Here is an 18,799-nt window from a genome sequence, read left to right on the forward strand (position 1 = left end):
CTCCCCCCACCCTACACCCTCCCTTCTCAGCCTAGATTTTTAAAGCTCTTTGTCTGCCAGGCAAAACTCATTGTCACATAACCCCCTTTCCTATTTTTATGAGCTACAAAGTTTTTTGGTTTTTTTTTTTTTTCCTTTTTGCTGCCTGTCAGAGCTTGTGGGTGGTGCAAAGTCACCAGCGTTTAACACCCAAGGTCCAAGTTGCAGACAGAGGGCAAAGAGCCTTAAACCATGGAGGGTTGGCCTGACCAGCCCTAGCCACTGGAGGTTTTGAAACATTACAATTGTTCAAACTCCTGGTTTGTGCCTCCTGTTTGGGGTGGTAAATGGGGAGAGGCCGGGTCCATCTGGAAGGTGGCAGAGGAAGAAGAGATGGTAATAGCAGAAAGAGGGCCAGTCAAGGCCATTCTTCAGTGACCTTATCTCTGTGCAGGCCAAACTTCCTCCAGCTGCCCACCCCACCCTACCCTGGCTTTCATATGGCAAATCAAGGGGCTTTACACTAGGCCTGAGAGCAGTCCCACCTAGGCACCCCCTACCCAGGGGACCTTGAGCAGTTTATAGTTTCTGCGTCTGCATTTCCACACTGCTGAAGTGGTCCTTCTGAATCCTTCCTGGTTGCTGGGAAGAGTAAATGGCATGATGTAGGAGGTCCTGGGGGCAGGGTTTCCTCTCTAAACCGAGGGCTTGGGGCCCTGGTCCGGAGAGTTCACACCTGCCTCATGCTCCCAACAACCCCAAGCCCCAGGCTGAGAAAGAGCTGCCAGCCTGGCCGAGATCAGAGGCTCCTGAGAGACACCGAAAGAGGAGCAGAGCTGAAGGGTGACAGCACCCCATGGAAAACTCGTCATCGTTGCCTCCCCGCCTCCTTCACCGTCTCCAGTTCTGGAACAATCCACTGTCATCTCTAAATGCTCCTCCTGCTCTGGTTCTCCAGCCTCTGGGGAGGTGGGGGATCCCGTCTGATCTGCGGTGGCTGTCTTCTGCTGTTTTTCTTACCTGCAAGCCCCAGGGGTTCCCCAGGCTCTGTCTCTCCAGACCCCGATTCTCCTCCTCAGCCTCCTGCTTGACCTCTGTGCTCAGTTCAGAATCCTCCTCACAGGAGGTTTTGTGCTTTCACAAAAGCTTAATTTGGCTTCAAAGATCCTGCTTAACTCCTTTAAAGACCTGTGTCTTAACTTATGATGAAATACAAATAGCATAAAAATTAACCATTTTAGTCATTTTTTGTGGGGAGCTGGGGATTTAGCTCAGTGGTAAAGGAGTTGCCTAGCATGTCCAAGGCCTGGGTTTGATCCCTAGTGTCTCTCTCTCTCTCTCTCTCTCTCTCTCTGAACTACACCTCAGTCTCATTTGAACCTTTTTTTGGGGGGACAGGGGAACTAAGGATTGAACCCAGAAGCACCTAACCACTGAGTCACATCCCTGGCCCTTTTTATATTTTATTAGAGACAGGGTCTCACTAAGTTGCTTAGGGCCTCTCTAGATTGTTGAGCCTGGCTTTGAACTTGCAATCCTCCTACCTCAGTCTCCTGAGCCTCTGGAATTACAGGCATGTGCCAACATGCCCAGCTATTTAAAAAATGTTTAAAGTATAAAATTCAATGGTATCAAGTACATTCACATTATTACATAGCCACCGTCCATTTCCAGAATCTTGTGTGTGTGTGTGTGTGTGTGCGTGTGAGTGTGTGTGTGAGTGTGTCAGTGGTACTGAGGATTGAACCCAGGGGTGCCTTACCACTAAGTCACATCTCCAGCCCTTTTTATTTTTTATTTTGAGACAGCGTCTTGCTGAGGCTGGCCTCAAACTTGCAATCCTCCTGCCTCAGCCTCTGGAATCACTGGGATTATAGGAATGCACCACTGTGCCTGGCTCCAGAATTTTTTAAACTTCCCAAACTGAAACTCTGTCCCATTCAACAGTAACTCTCCATTGTCCTCTGCTCCAGCCCCTAGTAACCACGGTTCTAATTTCCGTCTCTATGAATTTGACTCTTTTAGATACCTCATGTAAGTGGAATCACACAAACTTTATCCTTTGAGGTCTGGCTTATTTCACTCAACATGTTTTTTTTTAATGTTTTAATTTGTTCTAATTAGTTATACAGGGCAGTAGAATGCATTTTGACACATTGTGCACAAATGGAGCACAATTTCTCATTCCTCTGGCTGTACATGCAGCAGAGTGACTCCAGCAGTGTAATCATACATGTATATAGGGTAATAATGTCTGTCTCATTCCACGATCCTTCCCATCCCCACACCCCCACCCTCCCCTCACTCCCCTCTGCACAATGCAAAGTTCCTTCATTCTTCCCTACCCCCCCACATGTTTTTTTTATTCGTTCTTTTTAGTTATACATGACAGTAGAATGTATTTTGACACATCATACATACACGGAGTATAACTTCCCATTCTTGTGGTTGTACGTGCTGTGGAGTCACATTGGTTGTGTATTCATATATGAACATAGAGGTTTTGTCCACTCATTCTACTTTCTCATTCCCTTCCCCCAAGACCCTCCCATCCAGTCCCACGAATCTCCCTCCCACCCTCTGCTCCCCTGCCCCCCACCTATTGTAAGAAAGCATCGGCTTATCAGAGAGAACATTCAGCCTTTGGAATTTGGGGATTGGATTATTTTACTTAGCACAATAGTCTCCAGTTCCATCCATTTACCTACAAATACCATAATTTCATTCTTCTTTATGGCTGATAATATTCCATTGTGTATATACCACAATTTCTTTATCCATTCATTTGTTGAAGGGCACATAGGTTGGTTCCATAGCTTAGCTATTGTGAATTAAGCTGTATAAACATTGATGTGGCTGTGTCACTGTAGTATGCTGATTTTAAGTCCTTTGTGTATAAACTGAGAAGTGGGATAACTGGGTCAAATGGTGGTTCCATTCCAAGTTTTTACTCAGCATATTTTCAAGGCTCATCCATGTTGGAGCGTGTATCAGATAATATTCTGAATAATATTCCATTGTATGTATACACCCCATTTTATTTATCTATTTATCTGTCGATGAATATTTGGGCTTCCAAAGGCTAATGTGAATAATCCTGTTATGAACACTGAAGCCCCTACCTCCATTTCTTTTGTGTAGATACCTCAAAGTGGAATTTCTGGAACAGAAGGTAATTTTATGCTTGATTTTTTATATGTATTTTCTTTATTTTGTTCATTTTTTTAATGTGGTTCTGAGAATCGAACCCAGTGCCTCACGCATGCTAGGTGAGCGTGCTACCACTTGAGCCACATCCCCAGCCCCTTATGCTTGATTTTTAAAGGAACTTCCACACTATTTTCCACAGTCACTACACCTGTCTTCATTCCCACAGAGCTCCCATTTCTCTACATCCTTGCAAACACTTTTCTGGGTTTTTTGATAATAGCCATCCTAATGGGTGTGAAGGGGCTTTGGTTTGCATTTCCCTAATGATTAATGTTGCTGATTATTTTTTGCTGTGCTTATGATCTCTTTGCATATCCTCTTGAGAGAGATTGTTGAGAGCCACAGCCGAAGGGGCCCCAGCAAACTTCCAGCTGCCAGCAAACTTCCAGCTGCCAGCTGATGATTGGCTCACAGCGCCCCAGCAACATCTAGCTGATTGGCTCCTCTGCGGTGATGCTCATTGGGCTGTTTCCCTGCCCTTTCAGACCACGGAGCTGCTCATTGGGGGACTTTTTTGGCTCCGCCCACATGACCCAGCCAATCGGCCTCAAGAGCAGGAGGATTGTGGGAGGTGGGGAGAAGCTTGTGTGGGAGAGAGAGGCTTGTGGAAAGCCGGTGGTGGCAGTTGAGGCTCTGAGGGTTTTTCCTGAGAGGCTGTTTTGTTTGGAGTGTGTGGTTCTAAAAATAAAGTTAGTTTCTTTTGACAAGTGGCTCCTGATTGTGCCCAGCCAGACTGCAGCACTTGTGGGGCTTTCCCATTACCCAGTGGTGCTCACTTTTATACTTTCTTTGCTTGGCCTTGCAGCAGCTCCAGGTGGTTGTGCAGGTATCCAGTGAGGGCCATGCAGAGATGTAGTGAATGGCCACTGAGGGGGAAATGCCAACAGTCACCAGAAGCTGGGAAAGACAGGTAGTGGATATGCCCTACAGCCTCTGGAGAGAGCATAGCACTTCCTACCTCTTGGTTTCCAACTTCTGTAGGAGAATAAAAGTCTGTTGTTTAAGCCACCCAGTTTGTGGTTATTTGGTACCGTGGTCCTAGGAAACTGATATATGAAATGATGTCAAATTGGTTTCTCGGCCATAATCCTTTTTTTTTTTTTAATATTTATTTATTTATTTTTTAGGCGGACATAACATCTTTGTTTGTATGTGGTGCTGAGGATCGAACCCGGGCCACACGCATGCCAGGTGAGCACGCTACCGCTTGAGCCACATCCCCAGGATTATGAACTTCATGAGCATTTTTCTGACTTATCCTTGTGCATTATTTTTCACTTTAACTCTCTGGTCAACTTCCAGCTGCCAAGAGATGTCTACTCAAATCCTTCTCCCTTCTTTGGATGTTGAGTTAGAGGATCGCTGAGTGCATGTCCTGAATATTAATCCCTTATCAGATTTGGATTTGCAAATATTTTCTCCAATTGTGTGGGCTGCCTGTTGATGAGGTCCTTGGATGCACAAAGGTTTTTTAATTTTAATGAAGTTGAATTTGTCTGTGTTTGTTGTTGTTACCGGGCTTTTGGTGTCGTAACCAAGAAATCATTGCCAAATCCAATGTCATTAAACATTTCCCCAATGTTTTCTTCTAAAAAAAATTTTTATAGCGTTTGCTTTTTTGTTTTGGCCTTAGAGGCATCTTTAGTTATTGTATTTGGCATAGAGACCTGTATTTTAAGTCCCTTTCAGATTGCTGAGTCCTGTCCTTCCTCCGTGTGGCCTGCTCCATTCACCGTGTCTGAAGTTTAACCCAGGCTCTGGAGCCGGACGATTTGGATTTGAGCTTCCCCTCCACACTTCGCTAATTTGTGTGACTGTGAGCATGTTTCTCAGCCTCTCTATGCGTGTGAAACAGGGTGTTGACCATGTACCCACTTCATGGGTTTGTTGAGGATTTTGATACTGAAAGCCCCTAATGGTGCCCAGCACTTGGACAGTACTTGTGCAGGTTGTTACAGTCCCTCCTGGCACCAGATTTTCTCCTCTAGTCAACAATAAACTTGACCTATGAGCCACCCTCACTGAGTTAGAAAAGGCTTCCGGCAAGATTTCATGCGCACACCTGCTTCTTGCGGGTCCCCTTAGAAAGAGAGTCAGAACTTACCTCCCAGCTCCATGGAAGTGAGGCTTCCACCCCCCAGGAGGTGACCAGCAGGTGCAGACAGCAAGGCTGCAGCTCTGTGCATGGAGGACCCTCCCCCTGGTTGCAGGGCTTCACCCCCACTCACTGCCACCTCCAGCATCCGAGTCTTCTTTCTTAGTTTCCAGCTAAGCTCTACTTTCTTCATTTTCAAAATACTGTGCTTTATCAGGCATAGCTATGTGCTTGAATCAGGAGGAGGGACTTTCCTGTGACCTCAGTTGATCAGTTTAGCTAGAAGTGTCACTGATTTTTTTTTCTTTCTGTGTCTGTGTGTGCGCATGTGTGTTGCGCTTTTTTTTTTTTTAACTCTCTGGTCAGTTTTTGTGGCCATGGTGTTGACCTATGTGAAGGGGTGGGTGGTCCTGAGCTGAGGTGACTAAAGGGGACACAGAATCGAGGGTTCTGTGAGTAAAGGGGAGTGAGTCTGAGGAAGGAATTCTGAGGTGGGGCAGGTGAGGTGGGTCTCCCCACACTATATGTGTCAGTGTACTGGGGAGTCACCAAGGGCCATCAAATTGCTGAGTGCTGTGGTTGGTGCTGAAATCAGGCTCAGGTACTCACAGACACACACCTTGAATGAAGTCGCTGGTCACCCCTCTGCACACCTCACACGGTCCTCCACCTCCTATGCCTATGCTGGCTGCACACTCAGCGTCAGACTCTCCCTATAGACGCAGGTAGGAAGGGTCCTACACAGCCTAGGGATGGTCCCATGTCCCATGAGAGACATAAAGGCTCCAAATGTGAACATAAGAGGTGCAGTCTCTTATGTCACTTCCATCCATCTATCCATCATCCCTCCCTCCCTCCCTCCATCCATCATCCCACTCACCTACTCAGGAGGGATCTCATCAATTCCTGGTCAATGCCCAGGGATGAAGTGACTAAGTAGAGTAACAAGTTCAAACTCCAGAGTCCCGTGTTCTCCTCTTGGCTCTGCCATCAGCTGGCCAGGTGAACCAGGTCATATGGTTCGACTGTTCTAGACCTCAGTTTCTCCTCATCTATAAAATGGGGACACTTGCACCAGAAGGCAGGCAGGGAATTTCCAGTTCTAACATTCCATGGCTGACCCTGTGGCCCCTGATGTCACAATATGGAGCTGGCTCGTGATTGGCCCATAGCCTCCTCCAGCTCTGCTGTTCTCTTGGTCATGGGAACAAGATGGACTCGCCCTGGACCTTACCTACTGTGCTCCTCTGTTACGGACAGCTCTTGCCATGGCTCATGACTGTGGGTGATCAAAGCTTAGGTGCGGCTGGGACCTGAAGGAGCGTGGGACCAGAGAAGGGGACTGGGTAGGGGCAGGCCTCCCCAGACCACATGATGCCCATCCCCTTCCCTGCAGATGAGTTCTACAACGAGACTGAGGCAAAGCTGTTCCTGCAGTTTTATGAGCAAACAGCCCAGGTTGTGTTGAACCAGTTCATGGAGGCTGCTTGGAACTATGTCACCAACATCACCAAGAAAAATCGGGAGGATATGGTGTGGTACCACCTCCCCCCAGTCCTTCTGAATCCTCTTGCTCTTCTCAGGGGTCTTGGGAGGTTGGGGACCCTACTTCCTGCCCTCTTTCCAGAGCTAGAGGAAAGAGGGAAACCCCAAAGCACATGTTAAAGCTAATTGCAAACTCCAGGCCCCTTAGTGGCCTAGACTTTCTCTGCATAAGAATCTGTGGCTTCTTTTCACTTGTAAATCTTACCTTCTTGCTTCTAGGGATCCAGGCTTTCTCCCTCTTCCTCTTAGCAAATCTTCACTATTTCTAGACCATTAAAGTGGGCTTTGGGAGGGGGTTGGGGTGCTGTGGCCCTGGGGCTCGACATGGGATACTTACACCTTCCCCTGACCTGACACGACAAACACAGTGACGCTCTTTCCAGCTGCACAAGGAGTTGGAGAGGTCCCAGGTCATGGTGTACTTCGGCAGCCGGGCCCGCCTGTTTAAGATCGCCCAGTTCCAGGACCCAGCCGTGAAGCGCATGCTGAGTAAGCTGCTGGACATAGGCAAGGCAGCCTTGCCCAAGGACGAGCTCTGGGAGGTGATGGATAGAGCCCCAGGCCTCCAGGCACATGCTCCCCCACCCCAGGGGTGGGTGGGTCAGGCCTGGTGGGGGAACCAGCGTGTCTGGGGCAGGAGGGGCTTGGCGGGGACCAGAACTTCCTCTGGAGGTGGGAGCTTCAGCCAGGCCCACTTCTCCTGGCTGGTGGGGGTAGTGCTGGGAGTGGGCCCAAGGGCACAGGCCTGCCCTGGGTAACACCTGCCCCCCCAGTACAACAAGCTTCTGGCCTACATGGAGACGGCATACAATATGGCCCAGGTGTGCCTGGATGAGGGGCCCTGCCTACCCCTGGAGCCTGGTAAGCACCCAACCCTGCCCCTTCAATGGGCCTCCCACCCCAAACTGTGTTCTTTTGGTCAGAGACTGGCACCCAGGGAGGCTGAGGGCAGAGGAAGGTACACGGGGTCCCACACAGCTCCTTTTCTGGGCCCAGACCTCCAAGAAATCATGGCCAACTCCAGGGACCAGAAGGAGCTGCTGTGGGCCTGGCAAGGCTGGCGGGATGCTGTGGGTCGCCAGCTTCGTCCCATCTTCGAGCGCTACGTAATCCTCAGCAACAAGGCCGCGCGGCTCAACGGTGAGCAGGTTGGACCAGTCCCAGGGCAACACTCAGGGCCCAGAGAGGGTCACCACTGGCTCTGGAGCTGGGCTTCCCAAATATTGGTAAAGCACCTAATGTGTGCTGGGTACTGCAGAAGTTCTCAAACCACGTGGGTAAAGATAAACAGATGGCCCTGGTGGGGAGGTGATTGTGTTCAATTGAACACTCATGTCTGGTACCACTTGGGATGGTGTCGCAGAGGAAGGAACTGCCCAGGGAGGGAATGAGGAGATGCTAGCTCCAGATATGTGGTCAGAAAAGGTCTCTCTGATGTTCACACAGAAAGATGGGCAAGAGCCACACAAGCCAGGGCAAAAGAGCATCCCAGGCAGAAGTTCCCATGGGGAGGGAGCTGGCATTTTGGAGGATCTGAAATAAACCCACGTGGTCACTAGGCTACGGTTAAGGGGGCTTCAGGCAGGGTGGGAGAAGACAGGATCTAGCAGGCATGACTTGGAGCTCACGTTGTGGGCTTCACTCGATACTTTTCGTCTTTGGTCTGACAACGTGCACAGTGGCCTTGGGAGGTAGTGTTTTCATTTTGCAGATGAAGACTCCAAGGTTGAGTGGCTTCCCTGGAAGGCAGCGGGGTGTCCGGCCTCTCGAGGCCCGGGTGGAAGGGTAGTGAGCACCTGGTGGGTCCCCTCTCCTGTTCCAGGCTACAAAGACATGGGGGCTTTGTGGCGCTCCAAGTATGAGGATGAGACCCTGGAGCAAGACCTGGAGCGGCTCTTCCAGGAGCTGAAGCCGCTGTACCTGAACCTGCACGCCTACGTGCGCCGCGCCCTGCACCGCCACTACGGCCCGATATCATCGATGTGAGGGGGCCCATCCCTGCTCACCTGCTAGGTAAAGGCCCAGCCGGTGGCAGAGGCAGGCGCTCAATAAGCAGGGAGACCACTGTCCCCTTCTCTTAGCACCTCCACTCCCCTTCCAGGGAACATGTGGGCTCAGTCATGGGTCAACATCCTAGACCTGGTCTTGCCCTTCCCCAAGAAACCCCCAGAGGACATCACGAAGATCATGAAAGGCCAGGTCAGTTCTTGGCCTGTGGGTGTGCCCACCCTCCAGCACCCCTGAGCAAATAGGGCAGTGCCCACGCACCCTCTTCCCCACAGCGCTGGAAGCCTGGGAAAATGTTTGAAGAGGCTGAAAAATTTTTTACCTCCTTGGGGATGCTGGCCACCCCACCTGATTTCTGGAAAAAGTCCATGTTGGAGAGACCACCCGATGGGCGGGAAGTGGAGTGCCAAACCTCTGCCTGGGACTTCTACAATGGCAAAGACTTCAGGTGCCCGCCACCAGCACGGCCTGCAGTCAGCACCACAGCCCAACCTGTACTGTCCCACTGCCCACATCGGCCTGTCGCAGGCAGCCTGGGCGAGGAGTGGGCAATGGAAGAGATGGGACAGGGAGGGGGAATGAGATGTGGGAGCACAGAAGGGGAGATGGATATGAAAGCAACCACCTTGGTCACTGGTTGGATATGGGACCTGGAGAGGAAAAGACAGAAGTCAAGGTCCTTCTGATCTCCTGCCCATCCACCCCATTCCTTTAATAAGAGCCTGAATGGAGAAGCCTCCTGTTCTGTCCAGAGCATCCCACGCCCCTTGACCTCTGCCCTTTCATCCTAGGGTAAAGAAGTGCACCGAAGTGAACATAAAAGATCTGCTGTCCATCTTCCACCAGATGGGCCATATCCAGTACTTCTTACAGTACAAGAACCTCTCCATCCTCTTCCGAGAAGGCGCCAATCCTGCCTTTGGAGAGGCGGTGGGGTCAATGGTCACCCTCTCAGCCTCTTCCTATCAGCATCTGCTTAATAGAGGCCTGCTCAGCCAGCAACATCAGGACTCAGGTGCTGGGGACCAAGGAGAAAGAAGGAGGGCAGCCTGAATCTGGGGGACAGAGGTGTCCAGATAAGGCTAAAGGAAGAGAGAGAGTCCAGGAGCCACCGTCTGATCACCTTTTCCCTGTCCCCAGAGGAGGAGGTCAACTTCCTAATGGGCATTGCTCTGGACAAGATCGCCTTCATCCCCTTCGGCTACATGATAGATAGGTTTCGTTGGAAGATCTTTGATGGCACCATCCAAAAGGACATCTACAACCAGGAGTGGTGGAACTTCAGGTAGGGAAGGCAGTGGTGCTGGGCTCTCCGCTCCATCCTCACCCCTGGATAGGGGTCCTCACCACTGCCAGAGGGTGCTGCTGGCCTCTCTTTTGGAAGCAGAACGAAGGGTGCAACTTTGGTGCCCTAAGGGCCGGGGAAGCCCCAGGGCAGGGTGGACTGTTTGCTGTCATCAGATAAATGTATCCATGATGTAGTGGGTGGAGCCAGCATGGGCGACCACAAGACCTCAATCTGTCACCAGCACTGAGCAAGTGTAGGCTTTAATCTCATCTGTGAAAACGAGGACCCCAGCGGTGGTCCCACCTGCTTCCGGGGTGGCTGGGAAGCTGCGTTTCTCTGAGAACAGAGCACTGACCACCAGGCAGGCCCCTGCACCTCTCTCCCTTCCCCTTCCTACAGTGAGGCCAGAAGAGGGGATTATGGGACCTGAGCATTTCCTTTCAGGAAATCGTTTCCACTGGGGAGAGGCCAGCCTACCACCCGGACAACACGCACACCTGCCAGGGGCTTAGCATCCTCAGGCTGCCAAAGGAGCCTGCCCCAGTCAGGCACATCATTTGATTCAATAATAAATGCCCATGACCAGGGCATCTCCACATCCACCAGGCCCCGGATTGACTGGCTCAAGTCTGGTGAACACAGGGTGGTGTGAGCCTGCAGCTCTTCCCAGTGACTACTGAGGTCCTGCAGTCAATTCCTCATCTCTAAGCCTTGGTTTCCTCATTTGTAGAATGGGAACACTAGTAATACCACACCGCAGGGGTTTCTGTTTTCTTCTTGCACTACTTACCAGATGAAACGGCCTGTTTCCCGGTCTGTAATCCACCGCCTCCCATCACCAGGATGGAGACGGATACAAGCAGGAACTTGACCTTACTTGTTCTCTTGATAACACCTCCCCAGAGAGACCCGATTGATTCCCAATCTCACGTCTTTTCACTCAATGAATGAAGACATATTGGCCAGCCTGGTCCAGTTTTGATGGACATACAAATGCTTTGAAGAAGAAAAGGCTCTGAGAACCTTCCAGGTACCATGAGCAAGCCTCTGTCTTTCTCCTACCAGGTTGAAGTACCAGGGCCTATGCCCCCCTATTCCTCGGTCAGAGGATGACTTTGACCCGGGTGCCAAGTTCCACATTTCTGCCAGCATGCCTTACATAGGGTAAGGGCCTGGGTGCTATCAGCAGTACCAGCTCTGGGAGATGAGATTTGAGGGTCATGGTGACTCCACCCAGCATCTCCAGGTTCAAACATCTCCTGCAGCCCTGTCCACCTCTTCCCTTCAGATGGCACAGGCTTCTTAGGGCTGTGCCCTGGGATCCTTTGAACTTTCCCATCAGATCCTGTATGAAGGGCAGAGTTAATGGGAATATTCTACACCATCCCTGCTGTCCCCTAGAGGAGGGGAAGAAGAGGGAGGTGAGGGTTGGGGTGATTGTCAGGAAGGTCGAGAAGGAGAGCCTCCAATCTTATAGGGCCTGTCCAAGGTGGTGACTGCTGACAAGGGCCACTGTGTGTCAGAGCTGCCAGGCCCCATGTGGTCCTGGACTCCCCCGCTTGACCCCACTTCCCAGCCTGCCCTCACATTCCAGGTACTTCATCAGCCTAGTGCTTCAGTTCCAGTTCCACGAAGCCTTGTGCAAGGCCGCAGGCCACATGGGACCACTGCACCAGTGTAGCATCTATAACTCCAAGATGGCTGGGAAGATCCTAGGGTGAGTGCCCGCCTCCCTCATTTGTCCTCTACTCTCCATCTTCCTCACAGGGAGTCCCGCTCCAGGCTCTCTCGTCTCCGCTGGCCACCCTGGGTTCCCTAGGCAGAGCTTCACTGGGTGGACATTCTAGTGAAAATTCTTCCTTGTATCAGACTGCAGTCTGTCCTACTTTAATTAAAGCCCATTTCCTCTTGTTTATCCTCCTGTGGCCAAACATGCTATTTAGCCCCTCTGGCTAACACTTGTGCATGCACATACACATGAGCACATGCATGACACCAGTGTCCCAGGAAGAGAGCCAGTGCTGGAGCCCTGTCTTGTCCTTTTATTTTCTACCTGAATCTCCTTACTCGTCCCTTTTGCAGTGCCCAATTGTCCCCTCAGCAGCATTTGAGGCAACAGTGGATGCACTCTGCTCTTCCCACCTTTCCATGAAGTACTCGTCCAGTTCCTAGACTAATCCAAGTTGCTTTCGCACCAGTCTCTTGGCTTGCTTCTGATCAGCCTGTGGTCCACTTGGATCCCCCGGTCTTTTCTCCCTACACTTGCTATTTAGCTCAGCCTTTTCATGCCTGCCTCTGTGGCATGAGTTTGTTGTTGTTGTTTGTTTGGTTGTTTGTTTGTTTTCGGTCCTGAAGCAAACTTGGAGGGGTTTCGGGGCCTAAATTGAAAATGCAGAACATTCTTGCAATGGTCCAGGCTCTCTGATGAGTGTTCTTACCATGCATCATGTTAGTTACTCTTATTTTTATAAAATGGACATTATTATCCATCCACCTTTTACAAACTATGAAACAGAAGGTCAGAGAGGTGACAAGATTGTGTGCCATTCGATATAGCAAGAAGCAAAGTCATGCTTTGAAGCCAGAACTACTCCAAAACACAAGGTCTTTCACACCATTTCTTCTATCCAAAGACACAGGCCCTTCTGGAGAGATTTGGCCCAGGTCTAATGGTTCTAAGATCAACACCCCAACCACTGAGATGCAGAGTCCACCGGCTGCCCTGGTCTTTTTCCTCTTGATTTCTACTGATTTTAATGTGTTCATTCTGATAATTGGTAAAGGTCACCTGGAGTTTTATTCCTATCTCCCAGAGGATTAGCAACCCCACATAATAATTTGGTATCCTTTGCATATTTAATGAGCATATTTGTGATTCCACCATGAACTTTGTCTGTGATCACCAGGCCAGATGTGTTGCAGGACTGGTCCCCTGGACCTTGAGCTGTACTTTCCATGACTACCATCCCCCACCCTTTCATACCACAGGGGTTTGTTTTGGCTGATGGCCTAGCTTTTCGCATTTCTGAATGTGTTGAACATAAGGCACCTCTGTCATCTGCATTTACGTCTCTGGCTGCCCACCATGTATTCATTTAGCAAATGTTTACTTGTGCCAGTGCCAACCAGCAGCCTTGCACTCAGCAAAGGGCAATGGATGAAATTAATAAATTCCAAAATATTAGGAAGGGGCTACAGCAATAGGAAAGGCCTTGGTGGACATGCAAAGAGGCTTAGGAGGTCTTCCAGGGGACCAAGAAGGGATCTCTGTACCCAAATGTAGTGTGCAAGAAGTAACAGACCTGTTTTCTTTACTTTGACTTCCTATTTTTGGTACTGGGGCTTGAACCCAGGGGTGCTTTACCACTGAGCTACATCCCAGCCATTTTTACTTTTTTTTTTTTTTAATTTTGAGACAAGGTTTTGCTAAGTTGCTGAGACAGGGCTGGAACTTGACATCCACCTGCCTCAGCCTCCTGAGGTACTGGGATGACAGGCGTGCACCACTGTGCCCAGTTTACATCAGCTCACTTTTAATCACCCCTCTTTATCCCACCTGCTTGGTGGGACGTTTGGCTTCAGGCATTCTCACCATTTCCCTCCTCTGCCCCACCCCGGTGCACAGGGCTCCCAGGGTGCACTAGGCTCCACTCCATGTGGCCAGTCTCTCACTGTTGATCGCCAGTCCTCCTGCATCACCGCCCAGATCCCTGTTCTGGGAAGACCTGAATCCAGGTGTAGGACTTGGAACACCATTTTCTGGACAGTGGGCTCTGCAGGGAACAGAGGAGGTGAGGGTTTTGCAGGGATGTGGGGCGTGGCAAGCAGGTGTTATTGGGTGAAGTACATTATGCCAATCACTGAAATGAGTAATTTGGCAAATTAGAAAGAGTTTATTCACAGTGCATCAAGTGTGAGAAAGGAGACCCATGTCTCAAATCTGCCTCCCTGAGGACACATGGGGAAAGGTGACTGAGGTTAGCAAAGAGGAGAAGTGGGTTAAGTCTAGAGGTTTTATTCGGGTTTTCCCTCAGTTTCACAGAGGGGTGGAGAGAAGAAGAGATTCTGGGCTACTCTTGCCAAACATACCTTTTTTTTTCCTTTTTTCACTATGTTGCCCAGGTTGGTCTTGAACTGCTGGGCTCAGGCAATTCTCCTGCCTCAGCCTCTTGAGTCGCTTGCTTCAAGTAGCTTACAATTTGATTTTGCTACTTCCTATGTGTAAATCCCCTGAACCAGGCTCCAGTCTTGTTCTTTTGGGAATGGAGGATCCAAGTGGACCCCATCTAAGTTCCCAAAGTCTGCCTACCTCCTGCACCCTGCCACGGTAGGCCTGACCTTGTCCATGGATACGCTGCTGTTACTTTGTAGTTGGGCGTTCCAAGAAATGCCCATCTGCCAGCTTTGCAGCCCTCTGTCCTCTGTGCAGCCCACATGGGCCACTGGTGGGTCACAGACTTTGTCCTCACAGGCTGAAGAGCTGTTTTTAAGTAAGCAGACTCTTGTTGGGCACGGTGACACATGCCTGTAATCCCAGTGGCTCAGGAGGCTGAGGCAGGAGGATCACGAGTTCAAAACCCGCCTCAGCAAAAGTGAGGTGCTAAGCAACTCAGTGAGACCCTGTCTCTAAATCAAATACAAAGTAGGACTGGGGAATGTGGCTCAGTGGTCGAGTGCCCCTGATTCAATTCCTGGTACCCCCAAAAAAGAAAAAAAAAGTAAGCAGATTCTCAGTGGATGAAGTTCTCCCATCAGCTTCTTCTTTTTACCCAGGATCTGGCGTCTAATATACTCCTCTCACCAAGTTTTTTTGTTTTGTTTTGTTTTGTTTTGTTTTTTGCTTTTTATTTCTTTTCTTTCAATCTTGGTAACTCTTTACCTTCATTTCTCTGTATTCCTAACTACACTCTTCTCCAGTGATTTTAGCCAAGAATATGCTGACCTTTACTTTCCCCCTCATTCCTTCCCAGTTGCTTATTAAGAGATGTGTGTTATGTTTTGCAGGCTACAAAGTCCTCCTTCATCACTATCTGGTGTACTCCTCACTGCGATGAAGGGCGGGTACTCATGGGGCTCATTTTACTGATGAGGAACTGAGGCTGAGAGAGGTTTTAAGTTGTGTTCCTGAGGTTCTGTGGCCCATAAGTAAGCACTTCTGGGTTTAGAACATGGTGACCTCTGGGCCCCCAGACCCCACTTCTTTCCTGGTCAGATCAGGGACCAACAGGTTAAAAAGGACCAACATCTACCCACTGCTGCTCTGCAGGGAGCCTGGGGTTAGGAGCCGGGAAACCTGGCTTCAGCACACCCTGTACCCCCCACCGTGAGGACAGTGTGCCAAGCTGAAGGCTCTACCACCTGCCACCACGTACTGGGTGTGCCTGAAGACAGAGCTGACATTTGTGCAGTACTGCAGGTGGCACACAGAGACCCTTCCTGCTCATGAGCTCTTGAATTCTCCCAAACCCTACCTGTGAGATCAGAAAGCTGAAAAGCTGCCTCTACCTACTGTCCCTGGTCACCCCACAGGGAACAGTAGCTCAGACTTCATGCCTATTTGAGTCCAGGAGAATAACAATGAGCATTAGTGCTGATAAACAGCAGCAGCAGCAATCATTGCCTCTATTTATTGCCTCTAGGCATTGCAGCAACACTGTGAGGTAGATACTGAAAGGAAAGTGACCACAACACTCGGAGCAACCAAAAGATCTTTATTGCAGCAGTGCAACAAAGAGAAAGGAAAGAAGGAAAGAAAGAGAAAAGAGAAGAGATGAACAGGGAGAGAGCAAGAGCAAAAGAGAGACAGAGCGCGCGCGTAAGAAAGATAAAGAGCAAGAGAGAGAGAGCAAGAGAGAAAGAGCAAGAGAGAGGGGGGCCTGGCAGGAGGGAGTTTTTATAGCCCAAATCTAATGGGGCCTCTGGGTCTGCAAGCTGCCTTGATGGCCCAAGGGGGGGTTAAGTGTTCAGCCTTAAGCAGGGTTGAATGTTCAGACTTGAGGCAAACAGGTGATAAAGGACCAGATAGAGGGGGATTTGAGTGTGTGGGCTATCTTGCAGCCAACATCTGTTCAGCCTGCCCAGCAGACAACACAGTTCAGCCTGCTCTGCACCCAACAGATACTATTATTATCTCCATTTTATGGATGTGAAAACTGAGGCTCAGACAGGTTAGGTTACCTACCCAAGAACCCACAGCTAATTAGTGACAGAATTGAGATTCAAACTCACCTGAGTTTTATTTCAAAGCTGGTGGTCATACCCACTATGCTGAGCTCTATGGGTAGACTCTGGCTGGCAAAGTCCTGGGGCCAGGGTTAAGTTTACTGAGGAGCACCTGCTGACACCCTCACATGGCCTCACAGTTGTCCTCACGCCCCCAGGGATGTCCTGAAGGTGGGCTCAAGCAAGCCCTGGCCACAGGTCCTAAAGGAGCTGACTGGGAAGTCCAAGATGTCTTCGGAGGCCCTCCTGAGCTACTTCAAGCCACTGCTGAACTGGCTGGTGACCGAGAATGTGCAGCAGGGGGAAATCCTGGGCTGGCCAGACTTCAGCTGTTCCTTCCCAGGTTGGATAATCTGACCCTTCTCCCAACTCTGGTGCAGCCCGAGGCCCCACACTGCCCTGCCCTGGGACAGCCCCTACTCTAACCTTAACATCTACAGCCTGGCTTGAGCCAGCCCAGCAGTGCTGCTGGGGGGCCCTCTTTGTACCAGACCTGGTGCAGCCTCAGCCATGACCACAAAACTCAGTTTTCCCAGCCCCAAACTCAGTTGCTTCCTGGCACACAAGCCAGCTAGACTGTCAGGCTGGCATCTGAGTAGAGGGTTAACACCTTACCTCCTGACTGAGCTCCATGGGGTATGTTGCCCTACCCACATCCACCTTCTCCTTCTCTTCCTTCTATTCTTCTTTCTCATCCTCCTTCTGGGGCAATGCCCTTACTTGTGACCTGAGAAGAGAGAAGGTCAGTGGCTGTCAGATCTTCCCCGACAGCCACAGGGGGCCCCAAGTTCCCCTCCCCAGACTCATCTTCTCTGTGAGACCATCTTGTCTTCCACAGAAAGAAGAAAACCTAAAGCAGCATTCCTGAGCATGGAATTGGAGCCTAAGGCAGCCAGGTCTGGGCAGTGGGTGCTGCTGATCCTATGCATTATCATGTTCCTGATGATCCTGGGGTTGGCCTCCAGGCTATTCATCATGGAAAAACAGTCAGCGAACAAAGACTCTTCAGACAACACTGAGACAGGCAACACCAGCTTCCTGTGTGTACCCATGGAGCCCCACCAGGCTGCCCGAGGACAGTGGCTGCTGCTGGGCCTCTGTCTTATCCTGATGCTGTGCTCAATTATTTTGACTATTCGGATCTTCACATGGCAGAACTAGAAGCCTCCGTGGATGAAATCTGATGGTTGGGGCGCAGACTAGCCACCAGTCAGACTGGTAAAGTTGTGGGGCAGGAGGAGGGCAGTCAAGCCAGGGAGGGTGAGATAGCAGGGAGGGGAGAGTCTGCAAGCATAGTGCCCAATTGTGATTGGGTGCAATTGTGGCAGATCTGGGTACATGTGGCATTCTGATTGTGTGTTTGCAAACTGGTGTGTGACGCCATGTGCACAGGTGACCAACTGTGATTCCATGTGTGCTTTGGGTTCCAGGCCAACCCCCTTTCTCCAAGGGGCTCAGGAACCATGGTTTTAGTGACTCAGTGGCTGTCTCCCTCCAAACCGCCCCCGTCACAAGTCATACCCAGAAGTGATTCTTCACATAGCCTTGTTTAGTTCAGGAGCCCCGCTACCGGGCTTGGTTGGAGCTGCAGGACTCAAGGAATCTCTGCTCTGGTTAGAAAAAGGACTCTGCTTCAGTACCCTTATAAAATGTCCTCAGGTATAACTGGACTTTCCTTTACGAATTGGTGGTGCCCAGGTTATGATCATTGTGTTTTATATGTGGGTCGGCACATCTCTCCACTGATCCTCTGGCCCACCCTGTGTTAGGCTACATAATCCCATCCCCAAAAGCTCTTTTTTGGCCACTTAAGATGCAAGTAGCCTCACCAACTTCCCCGTGGCTCTCCCTACCCCAGCCCAGGCCCTCCCAAATGGAGACAGTGGGTAGCTGGGCACAGAGCCAGGCGTGATTAATGATTGACTTCTTTAATATTTAAACAAAGCTCATCTCCAGTCACTCTGCTCCGGAGATGGCCTTATTCAACACACACACCTGCCGCCTGGCCTGTTGCCCTAGGGAGCAAGCACAGGGCAAACAGTGCCCTTCCAGGCTCAGTTGGGGGTGGGGAGGGATGGGAGGATGAGGAGAGAGCTATAGGAGGATATTTTCAATATTAGTGCTCTAGGGACAGTCCTTTCCCTCCAGTCTGCTGGCCATAGGGGTGCCACACCCAATATTTTCAGACTCACCAAGTCTGGACTGAGTCTAGGGCCTCGAGGGGAACCTGAAAGTTAGTGCGTGTCAGAGAATAGAGGAGACTTGAGGGGAAGGAGCATTAAAGCCAGAAGCCACAAAGAAGAGGTACTAGGGCAGCAGTTAAGTTTGTAGGAGAATGGCCGAAAGACAAGATCAGCTCTCTCCAGATAAAGAATCTGAGCCCAGAAGCCAGTGGTTTAGGGGACAGAGGTACCAGGTTGAGGTCTCCATGGTTCCTATATCTGCTCAGATTT

At 50.3% G+C, this 18,799-nt stretch overlaps 1 protein-coding gene across 1 annotated transcript; it reads left to right on the top strand.

Annotated features, from left to right (window-relative positions):
• The first annotated feature begins 6,496 nt into the window (after nucleotides 1-6,496).
• Nucleotides 6,497-17,549, top strand: LOC107158323 (angiotensin-converting enzyme-like protein Ace3). The gene is given in 15 exon segments (XM_048798198.1): nucleotides 6,497-6,584; nucleotides 6,681-6,817; nucleotides 7,213-7,371; nucleotides 7,603-7,690; nucleotides 7,826-7,969; nucleotides 8,652-8,798; nucleotides 8,801-8,842; nucleotides 8,931-9,028; nucleotides 9,112-9,284; nucleotides 9,628-9,851; nucleotides 9,977-10,121; nucleotides 11,190-11,288; nucleotides 11,719-11,841; nucleotides 16,505-16,689; nucleotides 17,185-17,549. Coding segments are annotated over 15 exon segments (2,217 nt in total).
• The last annotated feature ends 1,250 nt before the right edge of the window (nucleotides 17,550-18,799 follow it).

The sequence above is a fragment of the Marmota marmota genome, unplaced genomic scaffold, assembly GCF_001458135.2.
Source record: "Marmota marmota marmota unplaced genomic scaffold, marMar, whole genome shotgun sequence".
NCBI classification, from domain to species: Eukaryota; Metazoa; Chordata; class Mammalia; order Rodentia; family Sciuridae; genus Marmota; species Marmota marmota.